This window comes from Prunus persica, chromosome G4, assembly GCF_000346465.2.
Source record: "Prunus persica cultivar Lovell chromosome G4, Prunus_persica_NCBIv2, whole genome shotgun sequence".
Classification (NCBI taxonomy): domain Eukaryota; kingdom Viridiplantae; phylum Streptophyta; class Magnoliopsida; order Rosales; family Rosaceae; genus Prunus; species Prunus persica.
This window is the reverse complement of record NC_034012.1, coordinates 16,196,068-16,219,731: the sequence shown is the minus strand read 5'-3', so window position 1 is coordinate 16,219,731 and position 23,664 is coordinate 16,196,068. Positions and strand designations below refer to the sequence as shown.

The 23,664-nt window shown below is 38.4% G+C and overlaps 4 protein-coding genes across 5 annotated transcripts; 2 read left to right on the top strand and 2 right to left on the bottom strand.

Moving 5' to 3' along the window:
- Positions 483–3,337, bottom strand: LOC18779281 (ADP,ATP carrier protein, mitochondrial). Of its 2 annotated transcripts, none has more exons than XM_020563005.1 (4): positions 3,166–3,337; positions 1,627–2,152; positions 1,157–1,528; positions 483–1,046 (listed from the first exon to the last, which is right to left on the bottom strand). In XM_020563005.1, exons 2-4 carry the CDS (start codon positions 2,128–2,130, stop codon positions 750–752), a joined length of 1,173 nt encoding a protein of 390 aa, XP_020418594.1. In that variant the 5' UTR covers positions 2,131–2,152; positions 3,166–3,337; the 3' UTR covers positions 483–749. The 2 variants fall into 2 exon arrangements, with proteins under 2 accessions (XP_020418594.1, XP_007211408.1); XM_007211346.2 differs by lacking the exon at positions 3,166–3,337 and adding an exon at positions 2,889–3,150.
- Positions 4,270–6,867, bottom strand: LOC18778693. Its single transcript, XM_020563004.1, has 2 exons — positions 6,625–6,867; positions 4,270–6,499 (listed from the first exon to the last, which is right to left on the bottom strand). Exon 2 carries the CDS (start codon positions 5,988–5,990, stop codon positions 4,638–4,640), a length of 1,353 nt encoding a protein of 450 aa, XP_020418593.1. The 5' UTR covers positions 5,991–6,499; positions 6,625–6,867; the 3' UTR covers positions 4,270–4,637.
- On the top strand, positions 8,039–9,059 carry LOC18779063 (protein TIC 20-v, chloroplastic). The gene is made up of 2 exons (XM_020562335.1): positions 8,039–8,454; positions 8,584–9,059. The coding sequence occupies exons 1-2, from the start codon at positions 8,039–8,041 to the stop codon at positions 8,840–8,842; spliced, it is 675 nt and encodes a 224-aa protein (XP_020417924.1). The 3' UTR covers positions 8,843–9,059.
- Positions 15,892–17,664, top strand: LOC18780165 (fasciclin-like arabinogalactan protein 1). The gene has a single exon (XM_020562007.1). The coding sequence runs from the start codon at positions 16,116–16,118 to the stop codon at positions 17,346–17,348; it is 1,233 nt and encodes a 410-aa protein (XP_020417596.1). The 5' UTR covers positions 15,892–16,115; the 3' UTR covers positions 17,349–17,664.

Sequence of the window (23,664 nt, the reverse complement as noted above, 5' to 3'; positions counted from 1 at the left end):
CACATAATTAAGAAGCTAGATTAATTGAAATATGATATTACATGTCCTAGGAGGGTTAGACATAATCTCATCCAACGTAATCCTAATTTTTGGATGGGATTCATAATCCTACTACATTTTGGCCTAGTAGGATTGGACATAATCTCATTCAGGTTGTTTTCATACCACCAAAACATTTGATCAGAATTATGAATCTCATCCAGCCATATAATCCAACTTACCAAACGGACCAATGAAGGTGATGCTCAATTTATTCGGGCATCTCCAACAACACACTCTATTTATTTGCTAATTTTGAGTTAAAAAGTGTTAGAAAGCTATTTTGGCTAATCAGTTTTATATGACTACTCTAGACTAAAATAAAGAGAAGGATGGGGAGATTTTCCTTCATCCACTCTCTATTCTAGCTAAGGATCTCCTTGAAGGAGTCTCATGGATTTAGTTTTAGAAATAGTAAAAAATTAGGATGAACTGCCAAGATAAATATGTAAAGAGAAGAACCAGTATTTAAACATTAATTTAACAAAATGAGCTCTTAACAGCTCTTATAGCCAGGACAGTGAGAGCAAAACTCCTGGAATATGGAACAATGCTTAGGAGACAAAATCCTCTAACACTAGGTTATTGAGTGAAAATCCCCTGACAAAAAAAAATTAAAATATAACTCAAGATGAAAGTTTGTTGTTTCTTCATCAATATCTGTAGCTAAATGGGGGGTTGGGTTGTGGAATTGTCCATTCATTTTTAACTTAAGCCCCACCAGAACCATACTTCTTTCCAAACACTAGCACCTGAAGCTTGTCATAACCCGCAAGCACACCAGCACCAGCAACTGCACGAAGAATATTAGCACCGGCACCCTTGAAGAGAGATTTTGCACCCTCATTCTTCAGGATCTGAGAGAAAGCGTCGAGCGAGCTCTTGTACTTGACGGCTTCACCAGACGTCATCATCATCCTTCTACGGACAGTGTCAATTGGGTAAGAAGCAAGTCCAGCGCCGTTGGTGATAACCCAACCAAGACCAAAGCTAGCAAAGAAACTATCCTGGAATTGTCCAAAAATTAAAAATAGAAAACATGTGAGATAATCGTCACAAGTTATTAAGAAACCATTCATACACAAACTGATTGTTGAGAGAAATGATAGTCACTTACCTGCAGCTTTCCAGTGAGGATCACAGGCTTCAAAGAATCATACATTCCAAAGTACAGACCACGGTACACGATGATGCCAACACAAGAAATGTTGAAGCCACGGTAAAGGCCAGCAATGCCATCTGACTTGAGAGTCTTTTTGTAGACATCAACCAAGCCATTGAATTGCCTCTCTCCTCCCTTCTTTGCAGCCTTGGAGTCATTTGCAAGACGGGTACGAGCATAGTCCAAAGAATAGACAAAGAATAAAGAAGAGGCACCAGCAGCACCACCAGATGCCAAGTTACCTGCAAACCATTTCCAGTAGCCATCCCTGTCCTTCTTGAAGTTGAACAGGCTCTTGAAGTAATCTTTAAACGCAAAGTTTAAGGCCTGGACAGGAGACAACAATATAAGCACATTGCAGTAAGACTAAGAGAGAGAGAGAGATGAGCGTAGTTAAAAAACTGGCAAAAATGGGAATGACAGACCTGAGTTGGGAAGTAACGGATGACATTTGCTGTGTTCCCTCTCCACAATGCTACCATTCCCTCGTCTTTCATAGTTCGGCTAAAACAGTCTCCGATTCCCTTGTAGGGTTCAGAAAGCCTACCAGCCTTGATCATCTCATCCTGATTCTGAATCAAGAGCTTTACGCGCTCAATTGGAGCAGCAGCAGTCTTGGACACAGCAGCAGAAACACCACCCATTAAGAAATCAATAGCGAAGCCCGAAAATCCTTTCTCTTTTGGGGCTTGGACACACACAGGTAAGACACCTGAAGCCACCAATGGATCATTAGCTCGACATGTGTGGTTCATTGGATACTCCAATGCTGCATTAGAATAATTTCCGTATGCGAAACGCCTTTGATTGAGAGCAGGCCTCTGGAAGCCCCCATAGTGGCTGTGGGAATCTTGAGAAAGGCTGGAACCCAGATGTAGCTGACCAGAAAACTTTTGCATAGCAGTTGGATCTTGGTGCCTATCAGCCATCGCTTAGCAAAAAATCAAACACCTGCAAACTCGAAAACTTCTGTAATCAGAAAGGTAGCCAAGGAAAAATATTCACTATTGTTTAAACAGTTTGAAAATATCATGCAACATAGAACCAATCAATTGGAATAAATAGAACATAAGAATCGGAATTCATTGCTTAGGATCCCAAACTCCAAAAGAACATAAGACTAATATGGGAAAAATGGACCAATTGGAATAAATAGCTGCCTCCAGACAACCAAACATACCCTTTATCAAACTCACAAAATTAAACATTAAAAAATAAAAAAAATGGAGAACCATGAATCATGATGACTTTCTAAACATGATCTGAAAAGACTGGTTATAAGATAAAAAAAAATGAAAGCAAAACCTATCACTAAGAAAAAATAGATAGACAAATCCAAAAGTTTCACATAGAATGATAGATGTAATAGACTATGCGCAACACATCTATGTTAAAACTAAAAAGTAATAGCCAATGGCTTTTCTCAAGTGTATTTTGTCTTTGCTATGTTGGAGAATATCCGGAATTCAAATTTCAACAGTTGTTGAATCAATCAAAAACACTTAACATATGGTAATTAAAACCAAAAAAATCTTCAAATCCAATGAAAATGAGCGAGAAAACATATATCAGCAACAAGGTGAATCAAAACACTCAATGATCAAGATCCAAACTTTTCATGAACGCCTCAAATGATGTAAAAGAGAAGAACAATGTAACCACACAGAGATGCATGCAGCAACAATACCTTTGAAACAGATGGTGTATACGACAGAGAGAGAGAGAGGAAGCGAGTGAGAGATCTAAGAGAACCAAAAGTAAAACAGGGATCTGAAAGACCCTTTTGCTTGTTTATAACAAAAATGCAAATACAACAATCTGTGAACTCCGAAACTTGAGCAAAATACAAGGTCAAAAACACCACATAAATAGAAATAAAAAAAGAACGCAAATTAATAGAAAGAGAGAGATGGGATCGCTGCAGTAAGATAAAGTCAGAGACAGAGAGAGACAAAGAGGGTTACCCTTTGAGCTTGGCACTCGGAATGTTAAAGGAGGAGAGCCTAACGAGGAGATAGATATGGTGGGAATGCCAAGTAGACTGCAGGGTTTGAAACCAAAATGGACACTCCCTCTTATAGCCTGAAGTTATCTCTTTTTTTTTTGGTTCGTCAAGAAAAGAATGGTTTTTTTTTTTTTTTTTTTTTTAAAAAAGCAAAAAATATATATAATATAGGTTTTTTTTGTTGGGGATGATTTTATTTTTTCGGTAATTAAAACATATATATTTGTGGGTGATTTTAGTAGGAAAGTTGTGCATTTGGCATGTGAATGTGAATGATAATGTTTTCCTTACAAAATTGGCATGTCACATATGATTAAAAATGATTCTTTGAATTTGGTTTGGTTGATTGATTGGTATAGTTTGGTGGTTTTTGGTTGGATGACCAAGTTTTGGTTTTTGACAATTAAGCCATGTTTTTGGGGAAATGGGAAATATGCATTGGTGGCATTTTTCATGCTTCCATTCCACAGCATTTTTAAGGTTGCCATACCACTTGTGCTACTTTGTCTTATTATCCACTTGTTTGTGACTCTGTACCCACTCAAGTTTTTCTCCATTTACCCAGGGTGCAAAGCAATCAAGGGCCTTCGTAACTGTTCAGTGGCTAATTTATTAACCATAGTTGAGAGCTACTTGAAAATTACATTTAAACGTGAGATAAGTTAGTTAACCAATACAATATACCAGTCCTCTTATATTTAATGTTGATCTCACTCCCGTACATTAGAGTAATTTGAAATAAAATTGTTGTAAAAAAAAGAAAACACTTGAAAATTACATGTGAATGAATGGTTCTTTTGACGGAAAAAAGAAAACATCTGAGGTGAGCCCTAACTATATTCCTCAAATCAAATGAGATGCACTTGGAAAAAAAAATTAAAATTAAAAACAGGAAAGATCGGATGTAAAACTGCACCTTAGAGCACACAAAAATGCTTGAACCTTTTTCTAATCATTCATTTACAACAACAATAAAAACCAACAATTTCCTGAAATTCAATGCGAAAATGTTACCGAAGTTGAGAAAAAATGGTTGGAAACGAGAACTGGGGTTTTACAGCAATGGCTAAAAGGATCAGAGGACTGCATCATTCATTTTTATTTTCACAACCCATGTTGGCAAATGTTTTTGAAGACTAGACCATATACAAACAACACCTACTACAAGCCTTCAAAAAATGGAAAAATACAGTACTAACTTACATGATGTTACATCCTTTTTCATTTTTTGGTCGAAACACTAACTTGCATCTTTACAGTAAAGCATCCAACAATCAACAAAAGTCTCAACAATTTCTAAAACTAACTCGACAGTCGACAATAGGTGTTTGACCAAAAAAAGAAAAAACAGTCGAGCGATGGCGCTCACATAATGACTTCGTTATGTCAACCACGCTCCAGTATTGCACAGACAGTACTTGAGCTCAGAAGCTATTGATGCCTGCCCAAATCAATCTGATCTCTTCCTAGCCCAAGAGATGAAGGCTCTAAGGAAGATTCTGACCTCCTCAAATCTATTTCCAGTTCCTTCTGTCTCAGTTGCAGTACCTTTCTCTCATTCTCTAGCTTCATTCTCTCGTTCTCCAGCCTCAACCTCTCCAGTTCCCTGTCTTTCTTGCTACAGTATCTTAGCCATTTATATCTCTGCTTTTCAAGCTCCAAAGCTTCGGCCTGGAAGCCGACTCTTTGCTCTTCGAGTTGCAACTTCTGTTTCTTGATCCAGTCTCTTCGCTCCCATAATGACTTTGTTGGGTCTTGAAAAATCTCACCCATTTCAACTTCAAAACTATCCAGAAGAACATATTGTGGCCAGAAATGGCCATCCTCTTCACTAGCCTTCTTCCTGTCACCCATTCTTCTCATCCTCTCCCTATCATTATCTGCATCGTTATCATCTTCATTGTCTAATTCATCATCCTCGGTATCATGGTGTTCTTCAGCCTCTTCTTCATCGGATCCATTATTGTCTTTTGAGCACCTCCCAAGAGGCAAAGAATAACCTTGGAGATCGAGATCATGGCAATCAGGTATCCTCTGTCCATTATGATAAGCACACATTTCTTTATAAAACAAGTGTTTTGAGCTCAATATCTTTCTCACGTCATCCTTTGCCTTGGCAGACAGGTGGGGCATTGAGTCCATAAGAGCAGGATTCTCCACCACTCTACAACTAGTTCCCCTCCCAAGAATATCATTCAACCTCTTGTACCTCTTGTTCAAGTCATTAAACTTGTCCTCACACTGCTGAGGAGACACATGACAACCTTTACTAATCATTATTTTCGATACAGTCTTCCACTTACCCTTCTTCTGTAAAATCCCAGATTTCCTCTTAAGCCCCTCGCCACTTTCAAGCGTACCATCATCACCCACACAAGCAACAATAGCTATAAGAAGCCTAACCACATTATCAGTCCACTTCATTCGCTGCCATGGAGATCCCTTTTTGCCCTTGGCCCCTTCAAAGTTCTCGCCACCATCATCTGTATAACTTGGCTCGTCTTCATCACTCAAATTGTAACCATTATTGGCATTAAAAGGTGCCACTGCCTTCCCTTTGACAACAGTCGAACAAACTTTTGGGATTGACCCTTTCACTTCCACAAGCCCAATGGGATCATGATCACCTTTAACGCCACTCATCACATTCATGTGATGTTGATGATGTGCGAACAACGGATGACCCAATTGTATCTCTTGGCGTCTAGGAATGGACGATTCAAGGTCTAGTATCCCCCCACTGGGACCAGACAAAAAACCACCTCCCAAACCTGAACTATCCATCTTTCCACACTCAATCAGATTACCCTAAGGTTCAATTTGGTTTTTTACAACCAAAAAAAAAAAAAAAAGCAAGAACAGATCAGAAACTAAAAGCTTTCAATCCTGACACTCAACTAAAAGGCCATATATCTCAGCTGTGTTTTCCAATTAGCAACATCGAGACAACCAGTGTTTTCCAATCCTGATACAACTAGTTGAGAGAGGGTTTTTCCACCACCAACACCAAAAACACTGGAAAGTTTTAACATTCATAATTTCTTTCATTTTCCTCCATTTCCTCACCAATCAAACAGATTGTATCTTGAGAATCCCTCAATGCCCAAAAACATACTAGACCAACTAATGGGCAATCACTCAATGCCTCTTGCAGGGTATAAGCCTCAAACCCAAAACTTGCGACTGAATATTAACGCAGAGACAATTTGAAAACAAACCCAGAAACGCAAAAAGATCCAATCTGAAGATTAACAAGTTCTGGAAAATATTTGGACTTCGACCCACGAATTTTCCTAGAAATTTAAACAAAGAGTTATAACGGTAATCAATCCAATTTCCATATATATTACAGTAATTAATCCAAATTACATATATAGAATCCATATGAAATAGAAAGCAAAGAGTTTTCGAAGCCTACCTTTTCAAGATCGATCACGAAGACTTCATCCAATCTGTAGATAGAGATTAAATTTTTGAGTCTGAGAGATTTCTGCACTAACTAGCTTTTGGAGACTGTTTGAGTTCAAAGGAAATGAGTTTACTTTTAAAAACTGCAAGGAACTCACTGCCGTTTTTACATCCACTGGATCGAAGTCAATGCTCTACACAGTTGTCGATGTCGTACAAACTATTTCTAGGACATCCCACCAAGTATATAGTTTACAATGTGTTGCCAATAAATGGAAAATAAACCATGTGACGCCAATAAACGATAGTTTTTTCTATTATATATATTGTAACGTTTCATTCAAAATCATTGATTGTGATGAACAGATTAAACCTATAACGCTAGTGTCAAAATTTTCCAGTTTAATTGATTTGATACGTTTGTGATCCAATTATTTAAGCTAAGAATGATTGAGGTTGTTGTCGACATGGTATTCAGAACTTATGGCTAAGAGGATCTTGAACTTCGCAATATTGACCATAATGATTAACTGCATATCTTCTCGGTTTAGGATTTAGGGTTAGGAGGCCATGTGCTTTGAAGGAGAGGGTAATCATGATTTCTATGTGAGAAAAAGAGGCGTAATAGGGGAGAGATAGGTGGAATGAGGAGGAGGAAATGGTGAACTTGGGAGGGGGAGAAGGGGCATGGGCCCTATGTTGCACGGACACGGGTATGGGAATACGGAAACGCGACTAGGACACGGCAATTAAAATAATAATTCATTCTCAATATGGGCCCATACTAGGCCTAGGCACGATACGAGATGGCGAATGGTGAAATATAAACCAATCACCACCTCTTGGAGATAATAATTGTTCATTGAATTAAGAAACCTTAATTCTCTGCTTACAGTCAACTGACTTAAGCATCGGTGTGCTCAATGACTTACTAATGTCTTTATTTTTCCTGTTTTCATGGCACAAGCTCCTTTATGAAGGAATTCAAATTCATTTCCTACGAAGTATGTAATCAAAATGTATCCTCTAATCAAGTAAAATCTTTTCTTGTTTCGAGTTTATAATTTTGGATTCCAAATGGTCATAATGAGTTTGTATGATCATGATGTTTAATGTCTCTTTTTTTTATGAATGTCTTGTGTTGTTGACCTCAACCAGCAGGAACTCTTTGTCAGCGTGGGAGCTGGCCAAATGTAGGGTTAACCATCCCTTCGTTGCCTACAAAAAGCACCTCCAAGCCAAAGAACCAAATTCTCAAGGTAAATGTAACTTCTCATACATTGTGCTGTATGTGTTTGAATTAACACAATGAAATTATGATAAATAAAATACTCTAAAAATATTTGCCTCGTAATGGTTAGTCTTGAACCAAAACTCAGATTGGAAAAAGAAAAAACGAAAACAAAATTTTGGATGTCAACGACATGTCGTATTTTGGTGTCTTCTCTCTTCCTATGCCAGAGATATTCTTTTGGGCCATGACCCAATCCCAGCAGCTGTCTTTCTCTAGATTTTCGGCTCACAAACTTTTCCCATTCACCCAAAAACCAAACCTTTCATTTCTCAAAGAGATGGCTATGTCCAGCCTTCTCTCTCCCATAACCCCTCTTCCCCTCTCTCCCTGCAAACCCCTCCTTCACTCACCCTTCTTCTTCTCTTTCAAGCAACAATCTTTCCTCACTCTCACCAATATTTCAACCAAACCCACCAAGAATATCAAACCCAGAAGACCAGTGACCACCCAATCCAAGGGTAGCGACGAGTCAGTGGATGTCCCTGACCGGTTGATCTCAGCCGTCTGTTACTTCTACCCCTTCTTTGATGGCATACAATATGGCAAGTATGTAATTACTCAGTTCACTGCCATTCAGATGTTCATCCAACCCTTGATACCAGCTATAAGGGTCTTCAAAAGCTTCCCTTTCAATGGTTTTTTGGTATTTTTAACCCTTTACTTTGGTGTTGTTAGGAACTCCAATTTTAGTAGGTATGTGAGGTTCAATACTATGCAAGTTATTGTGCTTGATGTGCTGCTGATTTTCCCTGATCTTGTGGAGAGAAGCTTCAACCCAAAAGATGGGTTGGGATTGGATGCGCTGATGAGCTTGGATAGCACTGTGTTTCTCTTCCTCTTGGTGTGTTTGATTTATGGGTCTGCTTCTTGCTTTTTGGGTCAGGTGCCCAGATTGCCCATTGTAGCTGAAGCTGCTGAGAGGCAAGTTCCTTGAGCTGTTTTTGTAGCCTATTGTTGTTTTTGTTATGCTGGGAAATGGCAACAGATAATTACATTTTGAGTCACAATTTATGTTTGTGCTTTTAGCCAAAAGAGAAAGAAGCTCATATAGTAGTAGAATGTTGTTGTTGTTGTAAGGGACATTCTCCGCTAAGTATTTAAGTTAAGCATTCGTTTCATACTTCTAATCTCGACCGATGGATTGCATCTAACAGACTACCAATATTTGATTGAAATTGTGATTTTACATTATTTAAGGTAATATAACAAATTAGAAGCTGACCCCTTGTTTTTATTTTCTTTGCTTATTTTCCTTTCCTTTTGTGGAAGGTGATCTAATTCAATTAGGAAAAGTTTACTATATCTGGGAATTGCAGGAAAAGAAAAATCAAAATGTTAGCTCTGCAACTACAATCAATGACTATATCTGGATTTCTTATGTGCAGGAACAAGGAAGCATAGAAAATATTGTTGTTAGTTTTAACAAAATTATGATATTATCTTGCTCGAATTATTCCATTTGTTACCTCATAATATACTGAGTACTCCACTAAAATAGCAACATTATGCACTATTCATCTCTAACCTTGTACAGCAAGAAAAACCCTTTAGATGTTGATTTGTGTGTTCCAAAAACAAAGCTTAAAACCACAAATGCTGGAAATACTTTTCAATCATTACTTTTCTTTTTTTTCTTTTTTTTTTCCTTGCTAGTTTCCCGAAGAACATAATTGCCTCCTTCCCTACTTTCTTGCCAACCAAAGTTTAACATGTGTGCAGAATTTTTATTTATTTATATATTTTTGATAAATTATTTTTGCGTATGTGTTATGTTGTGCTCCGTAGGAAGGAGGACTGCCTTCCTCTATAGCAGTGTCGTTTTCTGTCACAATTCTATAATGGACTGGTTGTATGATATGGGTATGGAACAAAAGGGTAATTAATGGCTCTAATTTATCCACCACACTCAAACGCAACGCAGGTGCCGTACTTTGCCACATATTGCTAATGAACCTGAACTCTCTCATGTTTATGGGCCTTCCTCAATTCCACCAACATGGGATTCATTTACACATCAATGACTGGAAATCACACACATCTCTTTCCCTTTAGCCATATTGAACTCAGGTTTGAAGATGCGACTTTAGAATGCAACCACACATAAGGACAAGTTATTTAATCGTTAGCACCACGTAAAAACATTCTTCCTAGATGAGCTGTTAATACGAATAATAAAAACTCTGTTATAGCCATTTGGAAAAGGGTGATAATTTTTTCACTTACGCTCCCTTTTGTTTTTAAATACTTTTTACTATAACATATAAGGGAGTGTAAGTGGACAAAAAAGAAGCGGGAACGGACAATTTTCAACAAAAAAAGTGTAAATAGACAAAAGAGGAATAGAAAAATCAACTTCCCTGAAAAATGAAAAAATTTGCACAAATTATACCTTTCGATTTGATGAGCTAAGCCCAATACATGACTTTGGCCCATATATATCGGAAAGATAAAAAAGAAACAGGTCTCTAGGCACCCCATTTATTTGGACACCCTTCCACTATTCTTGAAAGTGCACCTACATATATTTTGAATTATAAAAACAAATATATTGTTGCAACCCTTTTCCCCAACTGCCTTCGCTTCGGTGTTGCCTCCATCCATGCTCCATGCAAGACTAAACCCCCCCTCTTCTCCCCTCTCTCTCTCTCTCTCTCTCTCCCCACCATGGTGTATGGATTTGAAGATGCCACCATTCTCTTAGAAATGTTGGCGTGAGTTGTGCATATTAATTAGGAGATTTTTTTTGTGTTTTGTGTAGGTGACATTTTCTGATGTAATTAAAGAAGTAATTATTTTTCTTGTCTGACACACAATGTAACCTTACATACTTATTGCTAGGAAGAATAATAGGATACTTAGAAACTCCTTAATTTCATTGTTTGACAAAAAATAACGCAATTCCACCTCTACTAAATAGGGCAGAAAATTCCCTAATTTCATTGTTTGATAAGAAATAGGGCACATAATATAATCTTATATATTTACCTCCATAAAAAGAAGAATAAGATATAAAAAAACTCCCCAATTTCAACTTTTATGCAAGTGCAATGTGCCATGTGAAACTAGAGGTCATGAGAACAATTTCTTAGGTGGAACCAAGAGTCACAAATGTTGGAATAAGCTACCTTGAGAGGTGACATTCACTTCTAGTCTCATTTATTCATTATTATTAAGATAGTAAATTCACCTCTCCAAAACCCTCTCCTCTTTCCCTCTATCTCCTTACCTGCCTATTTATTTCTTCTCTTCCCCAACTACTAGATTTGGGGTTTTAATTATGGAGAGGTTATTTGTACTTAGATATGTTTTGGATACCCATATCTACTTGGATATGTGATTTTTGTTGGTTAGTTTTTCGTTGTAAGGTGAGTGGCAACAATTTAGGTCGTGTTCTTTGCCTCCAAAAAGGCAATGACAATTGTGGTGACGAAAACAACTACGGTGGTGATGGCTCCATTGGTTTTTGGTTGTTGTTTGTTTGCATTTTTCTTTTTTCTTTTTTGTAATAATTGCATCAACAACCCCGTGTGAGTTGGGTTTTTGATTGTTATCTCTACTCGTATTTTGAGCTTGTGATAGTTTAAAAGTTGTAGGTTTTTTTTTTTTTTTGGAGAGAAAATGGTATTGCATTCAACCCAAAGAGAATATTACATGGTAAGAACAAACATGTTAATGGTGCCCTTGTTAAAACCATAAGGGATAAAACCCCGAGGTAGGAAAGAGCACCACTCATGCTAATGACTAAATAGAAGAGTCAACACCCCTATTACAAAGTCAAACAAAACAAGACCAATCCTCCCTAACGCCATCTAGAAGCCAGGGAGGTCCATCATCCAACCAATAACAAAGCTCCTCCGCTCAAAGACTATAACGTGCAATACGATGAGCCATACTATTGGCAGGACGGAGGACAAAACGAACACAGGAGGATAAAGCCAGAAGAAGACGCTGAATTTTAGTCACAAGCACCCCCTCAGGAGCAAAACATTCTTCCTCATTTGATAGCAACGACATTGGTAATTGTATTGTATTGGTAGATTTGGGCGTTGTGATTCATGTCTGGTTTGTTCAAGCATGTGGCTTTTATGCCGAAATTTCTTTGGCCTTTTGTGGCCTATATCTGGATTAACCCAGCATGGCTACTATGCTTTTATATTTATATTACCACTTTGTGGGTATTTGCCCTTATGATTGATAGTCTTTGTGCCTAATTTATAAATATAACTATCACTTTTCTCTTTTTTATATATTTAAAAAGAAAAGTTAGTAAACTCTTCTCTCTCTAAAAAAAACAAAAAACAAAAAACAAAAAACAAAACTCTTCAAATTCTATAGTTTAACCAGAGGCCATTTAGCTTAATATTTTATTTTGTTCACCGAAAATTTATCTATACTTCGTATAAGAGTAAATTGAAATATAATATTCGGAGTCTAAATCACGTCAAAGAAATTCGCGTCCATCAAAACTAATAAGGGTTGAATTTTATAACAAAGTCCCACACACGATTCTTAAACCTAATTATTTGACTAGAAATTCATTTCTATTATAAAATATTATTTATTTATTTATTTTTAATTGTCAAAGGATTATCGTGATTCCAACCATGCAAATTGCAAATTGCAATTGTCGGTGGAGGATCCAGCCGATGTAAGATGGTAGATACATGCCGCCGCGTGGCCTTATCTTATGGGACTATGGCCAGCCTAGCAATGCTTTGGGCTGTGTAGCAGATCGGCCCTACATTGACCTGGAAGATCACTCACTCACACAACTTCCAGCGAAACCACCCTCTCATTTCCCTAAAACTACAAAGCTACCCCACTGTTGCTTGCCGACACGTTCCTGCCATAGCCGTTGAAAATCAACGGTCATATGCACAGTCACTCAGACGATTTGACGGGTATTGATGGATGATCACCACTTGAACTCTGTGGTCGTGCATGCAGCAAATGATTAGGGTGAGCTTGGGCCCCAGATATCTTTCTTGGTCCCACAAGTAGCAGACTTTGAAACGTGCGAGTAGCTGATTCTATGCGTGCGAGACGGTGTTTAGGGTTGGAGAGAGAGAGAGAGAGAGAGAGAGAGAGAGAGAGAGAGGGTGCCTTGATTTCTGATCAAGTAGATGCTAAAACCACGTGATCTGCTGCTAACGTCCTTCTTCTTTACATTATTCTTTAAAGTTTCGAACCTCTTTGTCGCTTCAAGCCTTCAGGTTATTGCCCAATTAAAATTTATATTATTAATTTTTTTCAATACAAGTCATAGTGTAAATTATGATGCCATGGGAATTCGAATATGAGATTTCTAATCTGCAAATTAAAGCTCATAGTGTAAATTATGATGCCATGGGAATTCGAATATGAGATTTCTAATCTGCAAATTAAAGCTCTTTTGTACTTGACTAAGGAAATAACCCAATACAACCCTTATATATGAGAGAGTTTGATCGTCGAGACTAATCAAGTAGCCAATCCTTTCTCATTGAGAGCAAGCAGTGAGAGGAAACCAAAACCCCTAATAGAACCTTCTATTATTTGGTCTATTATTTTGCTATCATAAATCTCACTCCTCTTTCTTTATCAATGAACATGTACAATACACGACATTAATATGCAAACAATTTCTTTTTCTTTTTCTTTTTGATATCAAGGAACCCCTTCAAGGCATGGCCACATTGGACTCGTCTGTGTAATGTAAACCACTGACCCTGTAGTGTGTGCTAGTAAATCAGAAACTCGCACAACAGCAGTAGGATTCGAACAGTTTACAGTTGGCCCCGGCTTGTCCTTCTAACCATTGTGCTACGCCCCTGTGCCAAAATATTTTTCTTGTAACTTGTAAGGAGTCTTGTTGCATAATGGTTGAGAAAAAGTTGGAGGCTTGAAATGGTAAGAGTTGAGGAAAAGTTGGTTGGTTGATGATTTAAAAAGAAAAAAGGGCTAACAATCATTGTTCACTTTGTAAAACTTTTGAATCTTAGAGATGCCCTAATTTCACCACATTTATCCAACACAAAATAAAACTGCAACATGTTTCACTTTTTCCGTTACTTGTTAATAGTGGAAGCTTCTAATTCATTAGTTGGAGAAAGCGTTTTTTACTGATGCTTCATTCATTGGAAGGGAATCTTCCATGATATTATCCATCATCTTGCTACTCAAGTGTAGGCAACCACTTTCTCTTATGTTCTTCAAGCATGGAATCGGCGTGTTCATTTGATGGCATCTGACCCGACTTTGTACTCGAAACACCTGTAAAAAAGTGACCACTTGAAAATTTCAAAAATTTCGAAGGAAAGCATGTTTGTTAGAGAATAGATCTTGTATTTGCTTTTATTATAGAACCTCGACGATATGAGAGAAAACTTTATTTATCATATAATCTTATCATTTTTATGTATGAGAACCAATTAGTCTTTGGTCTATTAATATTTATCTCCACTTAGTTAGAGGAGGTCTCAAATATGTGATGAGTTCGATACCTAGTTAGTTGTGACTAACCTTATTGTGGTGGTGCAGCTTTGTTGTGAGTATTTTGGACCGTTGTAAAAATCTCTTGTAAATGTCTTATCGTTTATAAAATAAAATAAAAACAAATAAAAAAAAGCTATACAAACACTTTTTTTTAGGGCAATAAATAACCTTAAAAAAAATAGAATTGTTTTCATCATAAATATAACCCCTCTTTGTTAATGAATATAGGCAACACTCTACATTGAGATACAATTAATTTCACTTATTAATCAACTTTAGGTTTAATTTGTGTTTCCGGTCCAAAAATGTTCCAATGAGCTTGTAGATTTATCACAAATGTTTTTTTTATTTATTTATTGGGGACAACAATTTAAATAAAAAAAATCCAAAAATCCAAAATCCAAAATCTGCAATCTATAAGTTTATCTTTTATGCCTAAAAACTGCTCTCTGAGAAAATTCTAAAGAAAATCCCTAGCCAAAGGGGTTGGCGGCCACCCTTCTTACTCCATCCCCTTTCTTCTCCTTCCCTTCCTTTTTTCTTTGGACTCTTCAATTTTTGTTTTGTGATGTGGAAATAGTTATCTTCGCCATGATATAGTTGTCGTCTTTTAGCCCACGCATGCAAGAATTTGGCTCAAGTTGTCAGCCTTTAATATAGATTTGGAGCTACAAAGCGGGGATGATGTCGGGTTGTGTTGGGTCCGGGTTTAGCCGGTGTGATACTATGGGTTTAGTCAGTGTGGCGTTAAGGCTCTCTTCGGGTTGCTCAAGAGGATGTGGAGCGGTGATCTTGTTTCTTAGTTTGTTTTAATCTATAAATTCCCATGAACTATTTAGGAGTTTGATGTGGTTTGTTTTTTGTTTTGGATATTCTATTTTCTTTTGGCTTTTTGATACAAATTTGTCTTTTCTGCCATACACAACAAATCATTATTGCATGTTTGAGTATATGTGATTATGGTTGCTAATTTGGGGATCGGATTTTAATCATTTTTTGGGTTGTGCATATTCTCCCGACATCAATTCAACTTCTTGTTGTGTTCGGTTACTGAATAAGTTGTATTCATATTTGGCATCTTAGTTATTTTGTACTTGTTTTTGTTTACATTATTAATAAAATACTCACTCTTTTATACTAATAATAAAACAAATTTGTCTTTTATATTTTCGACCAAAAAAAAAGTTCCTCTTTCATAGATAATACTTGAAAACTTGAATGACCAGTGACCACCTGCCAATTGTTTTGAAATGGTAAATAGTTGAACAAAAAGTTGATTTGATGTTATTAACAAAGGCTAATTACTGCCCACTTTATATAACTCGAAATCTTTAGAGATACCCGAAACATCGCCAAACCCCAATTTCTCCAATGAATTAAACAAAACCCGCAACCAAACAAATTCCCCCAAAATTCTCCGCATAAGAAAAGAACAAAACCAACAAAACACAAAGAAAGAAAAGGGACCCACACACAGGCCCTTGATGCTTCACTCAACTCAAACAATAATAGACACCAAAGACCAAACCCAGGTGGCTTCACCTGTAATTTTCCTCACATCTAAGTCCCATTCTTATAAACCTCCCCCTCCCTATACTTTCCTCCACTCTCACTCTCACTCTCACTCTCACTTTACACCAAGCAAACCCACACCTCTCCCGCTCTCTCTCTAAAGCCCATCCCACACTTTCTCTCTCTAAACCCAAAATCTCCAGATCCAAAACCCACTCACAATGCAGCTCCGCCGGGCTACCGCCGCCGGCGCCCTCCTCCTAACCCTAACCCTCCTCACCACCCTCGCCCAAGCCCACAACATCACGCGCATCCTGGCCAAGCACCCGGAGTTCTCGACCTTCAACCACTACCTTACCCTGACCCACCTGGCCGCCGAAATCAACCAGCACACCACCATCACCGTCTGCGCCGTAGACAACTCCGCCATGTCAGCCCTCCTCGCCAAGAAGCCCTCCATCTACACCATCAAAAACATCCTCTCCCTCCACATCCTCCTCGACTACTTCGGCGCCAAGAAGCTCCACCAGATCACCAACGGCACCGCCCTCGCTGCCACCATGTTCCAGGCCACCGGCTCCGCCCCCGGATCCGCCGGCTTCGTTAACATCACCGACCTCAAGGGCGGAAAGGTCGGATTTACCCCCCAGGACAACGACGGCACCTTCCCCGCCCATTTCGTCAAATCCGTTGAAGAGCTTCCGTACAACATTTCCGTTATCCACATCAGCTCCATCCTCCCCAGCCAGGCCGCCGAGGCCCCGGCACCGGGCCCCGCCGAGCTGAACATCACCAGCATCATGTCCGCCCACGGCTGCAAGGTCTTCGCCGACACGCTGCTCGCCAACCCGGACGCCTTCAAGACCTACGAGGACAATGTCGGCGGCGGGCTGACCGTGTTCTGCCCGATGGACGACGCCTTCAAGGCTTTCCTGCCAAAGTTCAAGAACTTAACCAGGGCCGGGAAGGCGGCGCTGCTCGAGTACCATGGCGTTCCGGTGTACCAGTCTATGGCCACGTTGAAGTCCAACAATGGGCTGCAGAACACTCTGGCCACTGACGGCGCTAGCAAGTTTGACTTCACCGTCCAAAACGACGGCCAGGAGGTCACTCTGAAGACGAAGATCGTGACGGCGAAGATCACGGGGACTCTGATCGACGAGCAGCCTGTGGCTATTTACACCATTGACAAGGTTCTGCAGCCCAAGGAGCTTTTCAAGGGTGCTTTGACTCCATCGCCGGCGCCGGCTCCTGAGAAACCGGCCCACGCGCCGAAGAGTTCGAAGAAGAAGACGAAGGACGCGCCTTCGCCAGACTCCGAATCGCCCGCTGACTCGCCCGCTGACGACCCCGCGGATCAGACTGTGGATGATAATAATGGAGCCGTTGGGGTTGGAAGGTTGGGATTTGGGGGATTGGTTCTCAGCATGTGGGTAGGCTTTTTACTGCTGTAAGTTTTTATTTTAATTTGTTTTCACTGGGCGATAAGTGAGATGAATTTGAGGTATTTTCTCTTTATAGTTCTGTGCGTGGGTGTGTTGGGTTTTTATTTTACTTTTATTTTATTTTATTATAAATTTATGGGGGAATTTGTAAGGTGGTTATTTTTGTTTGTGGAGTACTTGGTATAGATTCATGGATCTATATATACACTTAGGATGTTTTCAGTTATTTTTATTTGGGATGTTTTTAATTATTATTTATTGAATTTTTGGACAATGTCTTTATAATGTTTCTGTATAGCTAATGTGAATGATTTCTAATTTGTTACATTGTTATGCATTCAACAATTTCTAATTTGTGGCAGACAAAAAAAAAAAAAAAAAGCTTTTATTTTGCATATGCTCAAAATTGTAAGAGTTTTCTTCATTTGAATTGTGAAAGACAAGTTTGAAATAGAGAAGCATTTGTGAAATGGAAGTGTCTGTTGGAGATATTCTGAAATGCAAGTAAATGCATGAATGCTAAACGCAGAGACTCGGGTTTAGTCCTATGTCCCGTCCTTGAGATGCGATTTATTTACTTATGTCATTTTATACGGTTTGTTATTGTTTGGATTTGGTGGAACCTTGTTCTTTGCGATCGATCTTACCTTTATTTGTCCCTAAATTCCTTTTGATTATGTATAAATATGATTGATTGGGTAGCTACCAATGTGACAAATCTAAGCTCGAGAGGGTTTACCCTGGCATCCAAAGTTTTGTGTTCAAATTACTAATTTTCAATTTCGCTTGTATTTTTTTAACACGAAACAATCAATCAACGCATAACACATAAAAAATAACCGTATGGAGCCAAGTATTTTCCAAAGTTAAACCCTAACTTATAATAGCTTGATGAGAGAATTGGACAAGTAAGCAAGAAATAAGAAATAATTTTATTTTATTTTCAGGATGAAAAGAAAAAGAAGTTTCTACGAAGGAAAGTGGGTAATCATCTTTCATTGATTTGAATTCTAGTATGCTCGATAGTGACAGTGAGATAAAGAAACATGGAAAGCTCATGGAGGATGAGCTGCCTTCCAATTCTTGTGTCAACCTCAATGGCCTCATCACATCCCCATTCCCTTTAAAATGGTTCACATGATCCCAACCACAAAACCTACTAGTCTATGTGAGGTAGTTTCCATAAAAACACAACGAAAGGTGTCTGTCCAAGGCCAATATCAACTAGTAACATTATTTACTGGTTGCAAAACAACTAGAAACAGTTGTCCAGATGCAAAAGATGATTTGGATGTTTAGAGGTAGATTCTACATTCTACAAAAGAAAAATGATTATCTGCTCGACTTCATTTTTAGTTCGAGTATTTTGTTTTGGATTTTGAGTTTAGTATTTAGACTTTTTCACCTCTTTTATGTGAGTGTTTTATTTGTATTATTATGGCTTGTTTTTTTTTTTTTTTCAAGCTTTATCATTTTTTGGTTGTTCTGAGTTGCACTCTAAGTTTAGGCCCAAAAACATCCAAAGCTGGGCCCTTATTTAAGCAACATGCCACGCTACAAGCTTAAGTGGGCCCAAATCACTTTAATGCATGGGGCTTGTTAAGCGGGTTGTGGTATGAATGGTTACGAGCATTCACGAGGCCTATTGATGGGCCAAAAAGTTGAAGTTTTAGGCTGTTTGGAAGCACCAAAACTCGAGCCCATTTCTTGAGCCCAAATATATGGGTAAGCATGAGAGAGAATGAGTGGCCCAATAGCTTAGGAAAATATCCAATGGCTTGCAAACACTTGGAAAAATCCCACAATAGCCAAAATATCCAGCACCTTGATCAAATAGGCTGTTTCCAGCAGCTTGAGCAAACTCACAGGCTGCTGGAGGAGTCCAGCAGCTTGAGGACCTTGGAACCCCAAAAAGCTGCCTACCTATGTGTTCAGGCTAGGGAAATTTTACCAAACAAGATAAATGGAAGAAAGTGAAGAAAAGTGGGAGGAAGACTTGACAAAATTAAGGTTTCTAGCGCCTATAAAAGAAGCCACATTCTACCCAGCAAAGAACCCACTTCGGTGGCACGCACCAAACTCACCTTGGTTGCTGCAAGCCTCCCAGCAGCCATGGAATCTGATCAAATGCAAGCATCCCCTCTGGAACCCTTCAATTTCATGCTTTATTCTTCCATCCTCTTCCTCTCTCTCTCTCTCTCTCTCTCTCTCTCTCTCTCTCTCTCTCAAGACACATCTGGAGAGCAAGCTTTATCTCTCACATCTGAAACCTTTGCAATTTCAAGCTCCATCCTTCCATCTATCCCCATTTTCCCTTTAGGTAAACTGTTCCAAAGCTTGACAGAGTTTTCGGTCAGCTGTCGAAAACTACTCAACACACCCAATATACCCCCATCTCTCCCTCTCTCTTTCTCTCTCTTTCATGCTAAACTCGTGAGTGCTCAGCTCCTATGCCACAAGCTTCTCATGTCAAGCCCAAGAATTTATCTGTAAGCGACTGTTTGTTTTATTGGTGAAGAAGACCAAAGTGTTTCCTAAGGCTCAGCCACCCTTTCGAAACACTATTGGGGCTTGATCCTTGAACTCAAACTCAAGGGCCAATTTCATACATTTGGCTCTTTACAGCAGCCCAGGCTCGCAGTAGCTACTGGAACGAAAAAGCCCCCACAAAGGGGTCCTATTTATTTCCTTTTGTGTGATGAACTTAGAGTGTTAGTCAAGTAGGCCCTTGGTAATGAGTAGAGACAACTTGACCTACCCCTATATAAGCTTAAGACCCTACTCTCATCAGACACATTCTCTAACCCTAATCTCATCATAAAGAGAGAGTTGAAACAGTTTTTGAGAGAGAGTAGAGGTCTTAAGTCATTCGTGTCTTTTGCTCATTTTGCTGCTGGTGCGATTGAATGAGTTTTGAGATCGTGTACTCAAGAAAGATGACGCCACGTATATCTTCTATGTATTTCAGGTTGTGTGAAATATCATGAACACTTATATAGAAATCCAACCGTTGGTACCAGAGCACATGGTTATTCACACACAAGCATGCCTATTGCAATTTCTTTTTCGTTGATGCCATGACTGCTTTGGTTATGTTTAAAATTTTGATGATAGTTTAAACATGTTTTCTAAATACTATAAATATTAAAGAATCTAGAATATGCATGTTTAAATTGATTTTTCATATCTTCAAAATTTTAAACTTGTTTTTGACCTACTAGATGACCTTAAAACCCTAAAAATGGCCTTATTTCACAACCAAGTAGTGAGTTTTGTTCGTTATGACATTCCCTATTCGGAAAGGTATAATGGGTCGAAAATGGACACCGAGAACCCCTAAAACACTATTCACAGCAATTTTAAGGTTTTCTCTTAGATTGTGTTTTGTTTGGTTATTTTCTGTGCTAGATAGGAACTGGTTTTTGTTATGAGAATCAACAAATTTTTCATAACAAAACCGAAGCTAAATACTCAAACCCTAAAGAAATAATCAAAATTGCACCATACCTAAATTACTTGATAAGTTTCTTCAACAAATTAAATTGATCCTGTAATCTATTTATGATGACACAAAATAAAACGTAATTTGTTTGTAAGCTATAAGTAATCTCTTACCACAAAGGTGTGATGCTTAATTAAGGAAGCTTGCATATGTTATTTGTTAGTTTTGTGGATTATAGTTAAATTGAAAAACTGTTTTCTCTTAACAAATTGAGAATTGGTTTCTTGGAAAGTACTTATACTTCCTATTGCAAATCCTTACAGCTTTGAACAACCTCAATCAATTTCTCGCAAATTGAAACTCTCATAGGATTGAACTTCAAAAGATGGAAATTTGATATTGAAATTGCTCATGGCATGAATGATATCGATTATGCTATTACCCAAGACGAGCCAACCAGACCTGTTGCGAATTCCCCTACTGAAGTGAAAAAGGTGCATGAAGCTTGGAGGATGGTGAATAAGAAGTGTCTTTTGCTTATGAAGAAGACAATTTCGAAAGCTGTTTTTGGTGGAGTTGAAGAAACAAAAAGTGCCAAGCAGTTTATGGAATCAATTGAAAGGAAGTTTAAGGAATCTAACAAGGCTGAAACGAAGAATCTTATGTCTAGGCTGGCTAATATGAAGTATGAAGGAGGGAGTGTGAGAGAACATCTCATGGGACTCATGGATATTGCTACCAAACTGAACAGGTTGAAAGTACCTATTGATCCGACTTATCTAGTGCACAGTGCACTGGATTCTCTACCTTATGATCAGATGAAATCCACCTATAACACCCTGATAGAGGATTGGACAATGGATGACTTGATTACAATCGTTATTCTTGAGAATAGGACACAAGCTTATAGTGGTGTTGTTAACATGGTCACTACCAAGAAGTATGAGAAAAAGGATGTTGCAAAATGGGAAGTAAAGAAACTACTAGACCAACTTCGTCTAGTCACTTCTCTTCATGACATGCTCACGAGGACAGAGCAGATATTTCTGCACGACTAGAACAGAGCAGATTTTTATTCTTCTTCATTCCAGCACTAGATTTTTTATACATCCAATAACAAGCTTTGCCATAAAACTCAACCAATCTTTAGAGTTAATTCACACATGGCTTCTCTTCACAACAATCCAGCTTCCACAACCCATTTCTTCAAGATCATTCTAGATAAGACTTCTAAAAACACCAAAATTGTAAGCACCTCTCTCTCTCTCTCTCTCTCTCTCTCTCTCTCTCTCTCTATATATATATAAATATATTACTATGCTAAGAATATTTTCTTTTAACATGTTCTGTTTTGCAGAAAATTCTAGTGAAGTTTTTGGTGGAGTTGAAGAAACAAAAAGTGCCAAGTAGTTTATGGAATCCATTGAAAGGAAGTTTAAGGAATCTAACAAGGCTGAAAAGAAGAACCTCACGTCTAGGCTGGCTAATACGAAGTATGAAGAAGGGAGTGTGAGAGAACATCTCATAGGACTCGTGGAAATTGCTACCAAATTGAACAGGTTGAAAGTACCTATTGATCCGACTTATCTAGTGCACAGTGCACTGGATTCTCTTCCTTATGATCAGATGAAATCAAACTATAACACCCTGAAGGAGGATTGGACAATGGATGACCTGATTACAATCGTTATTCTTGAGAATAGGACACAAGCTTATGGTGGTGTTGTTAACATGGTCATTACCAAGAAGTATGAGAATAAGGGTGTTGCAAAATGGGAATTAAAGAAACTACTAGACCAACTCCGTCTAGTCACTTCTCTTCACGACATGCTCACGAGAACAGAGCAGATATTTTTGTACGATTAGAACATAGCAGATTTTTATTCTTCTTCATTCCAGCACTAGAGTTTTTATACATCCAATAACAAGCTTTCCCATAAAACTCAACCAATCTTTAGAGTTAATTTAGACATGGCTTCTCTTCACGACAGTCTAGCTTCCACACCCTATTGCTTCAAGATCATTCCAGATAAGACTTCTAAAAACACCAAAATTGTAAGCACCTCTCTCTCTCTCTCTCTCTCTCTCTCTCTCTCTCTCTCTCTCTCTCTCTCTCTCTCTCTCTATTACTATGCTAAGAATGTTTTCTTTTAACATGTTTTGTTCTGCAGAAAATTCCAGTGAAGTTTTTGGCGGAGTTGAAGAAACAAAAAGTGCCAAGCAGTTTATGGAATCCATTGAAAGGAAGTTTAAGGAATCTAACAAGGCTGAAACGAAGAACCTCATGTCTAGGCTGGCTAATACGAAGTATGAAGGAGGGAGTGTGAGAGAACATCTCATGGGACTCGTGGATATTGCTACCAAACTAAACAGGCTGAAAGTACCTATTGATCCGACTTATCTAGTGCACAGTGCATTGGATTCTCTACCTTATAATAAGATGAAATCCAACTATAACACCCTAAAAGAGGATTGGACAATGGATGACCTGATTACAATCGTTATTCTTGAGAATATGACATGAGCTCATAGTGGTGTTGTTAATATGGTCACTACAAGAAGTATGAGAATAAGGGTGTTGCAAAATGGGAAGTAAAGAAGCAGAATCAGTCTCAAAAGAACAGCCCGCTTGGCGTGACCCCTACTACTGAATTAAATTACTATTTTTGCAAGAAAAATGGTCACATGAAGGAACTGCAACTGTTACAAGAAGAGGTTCAAGAAGATTAAAGGTAATAAAGAATTGGTTTTAGTGAGTTGTGAATCTAATTTAGTGGATGTTCCTTTTAATTCTTGGTAGTTAGATACGGGTGCCTGGATTCATATAGCTCATAATGTGCAGGAATTCACAAGATAGAGGGAGCCAAGAAAGTAGGAAGTTAA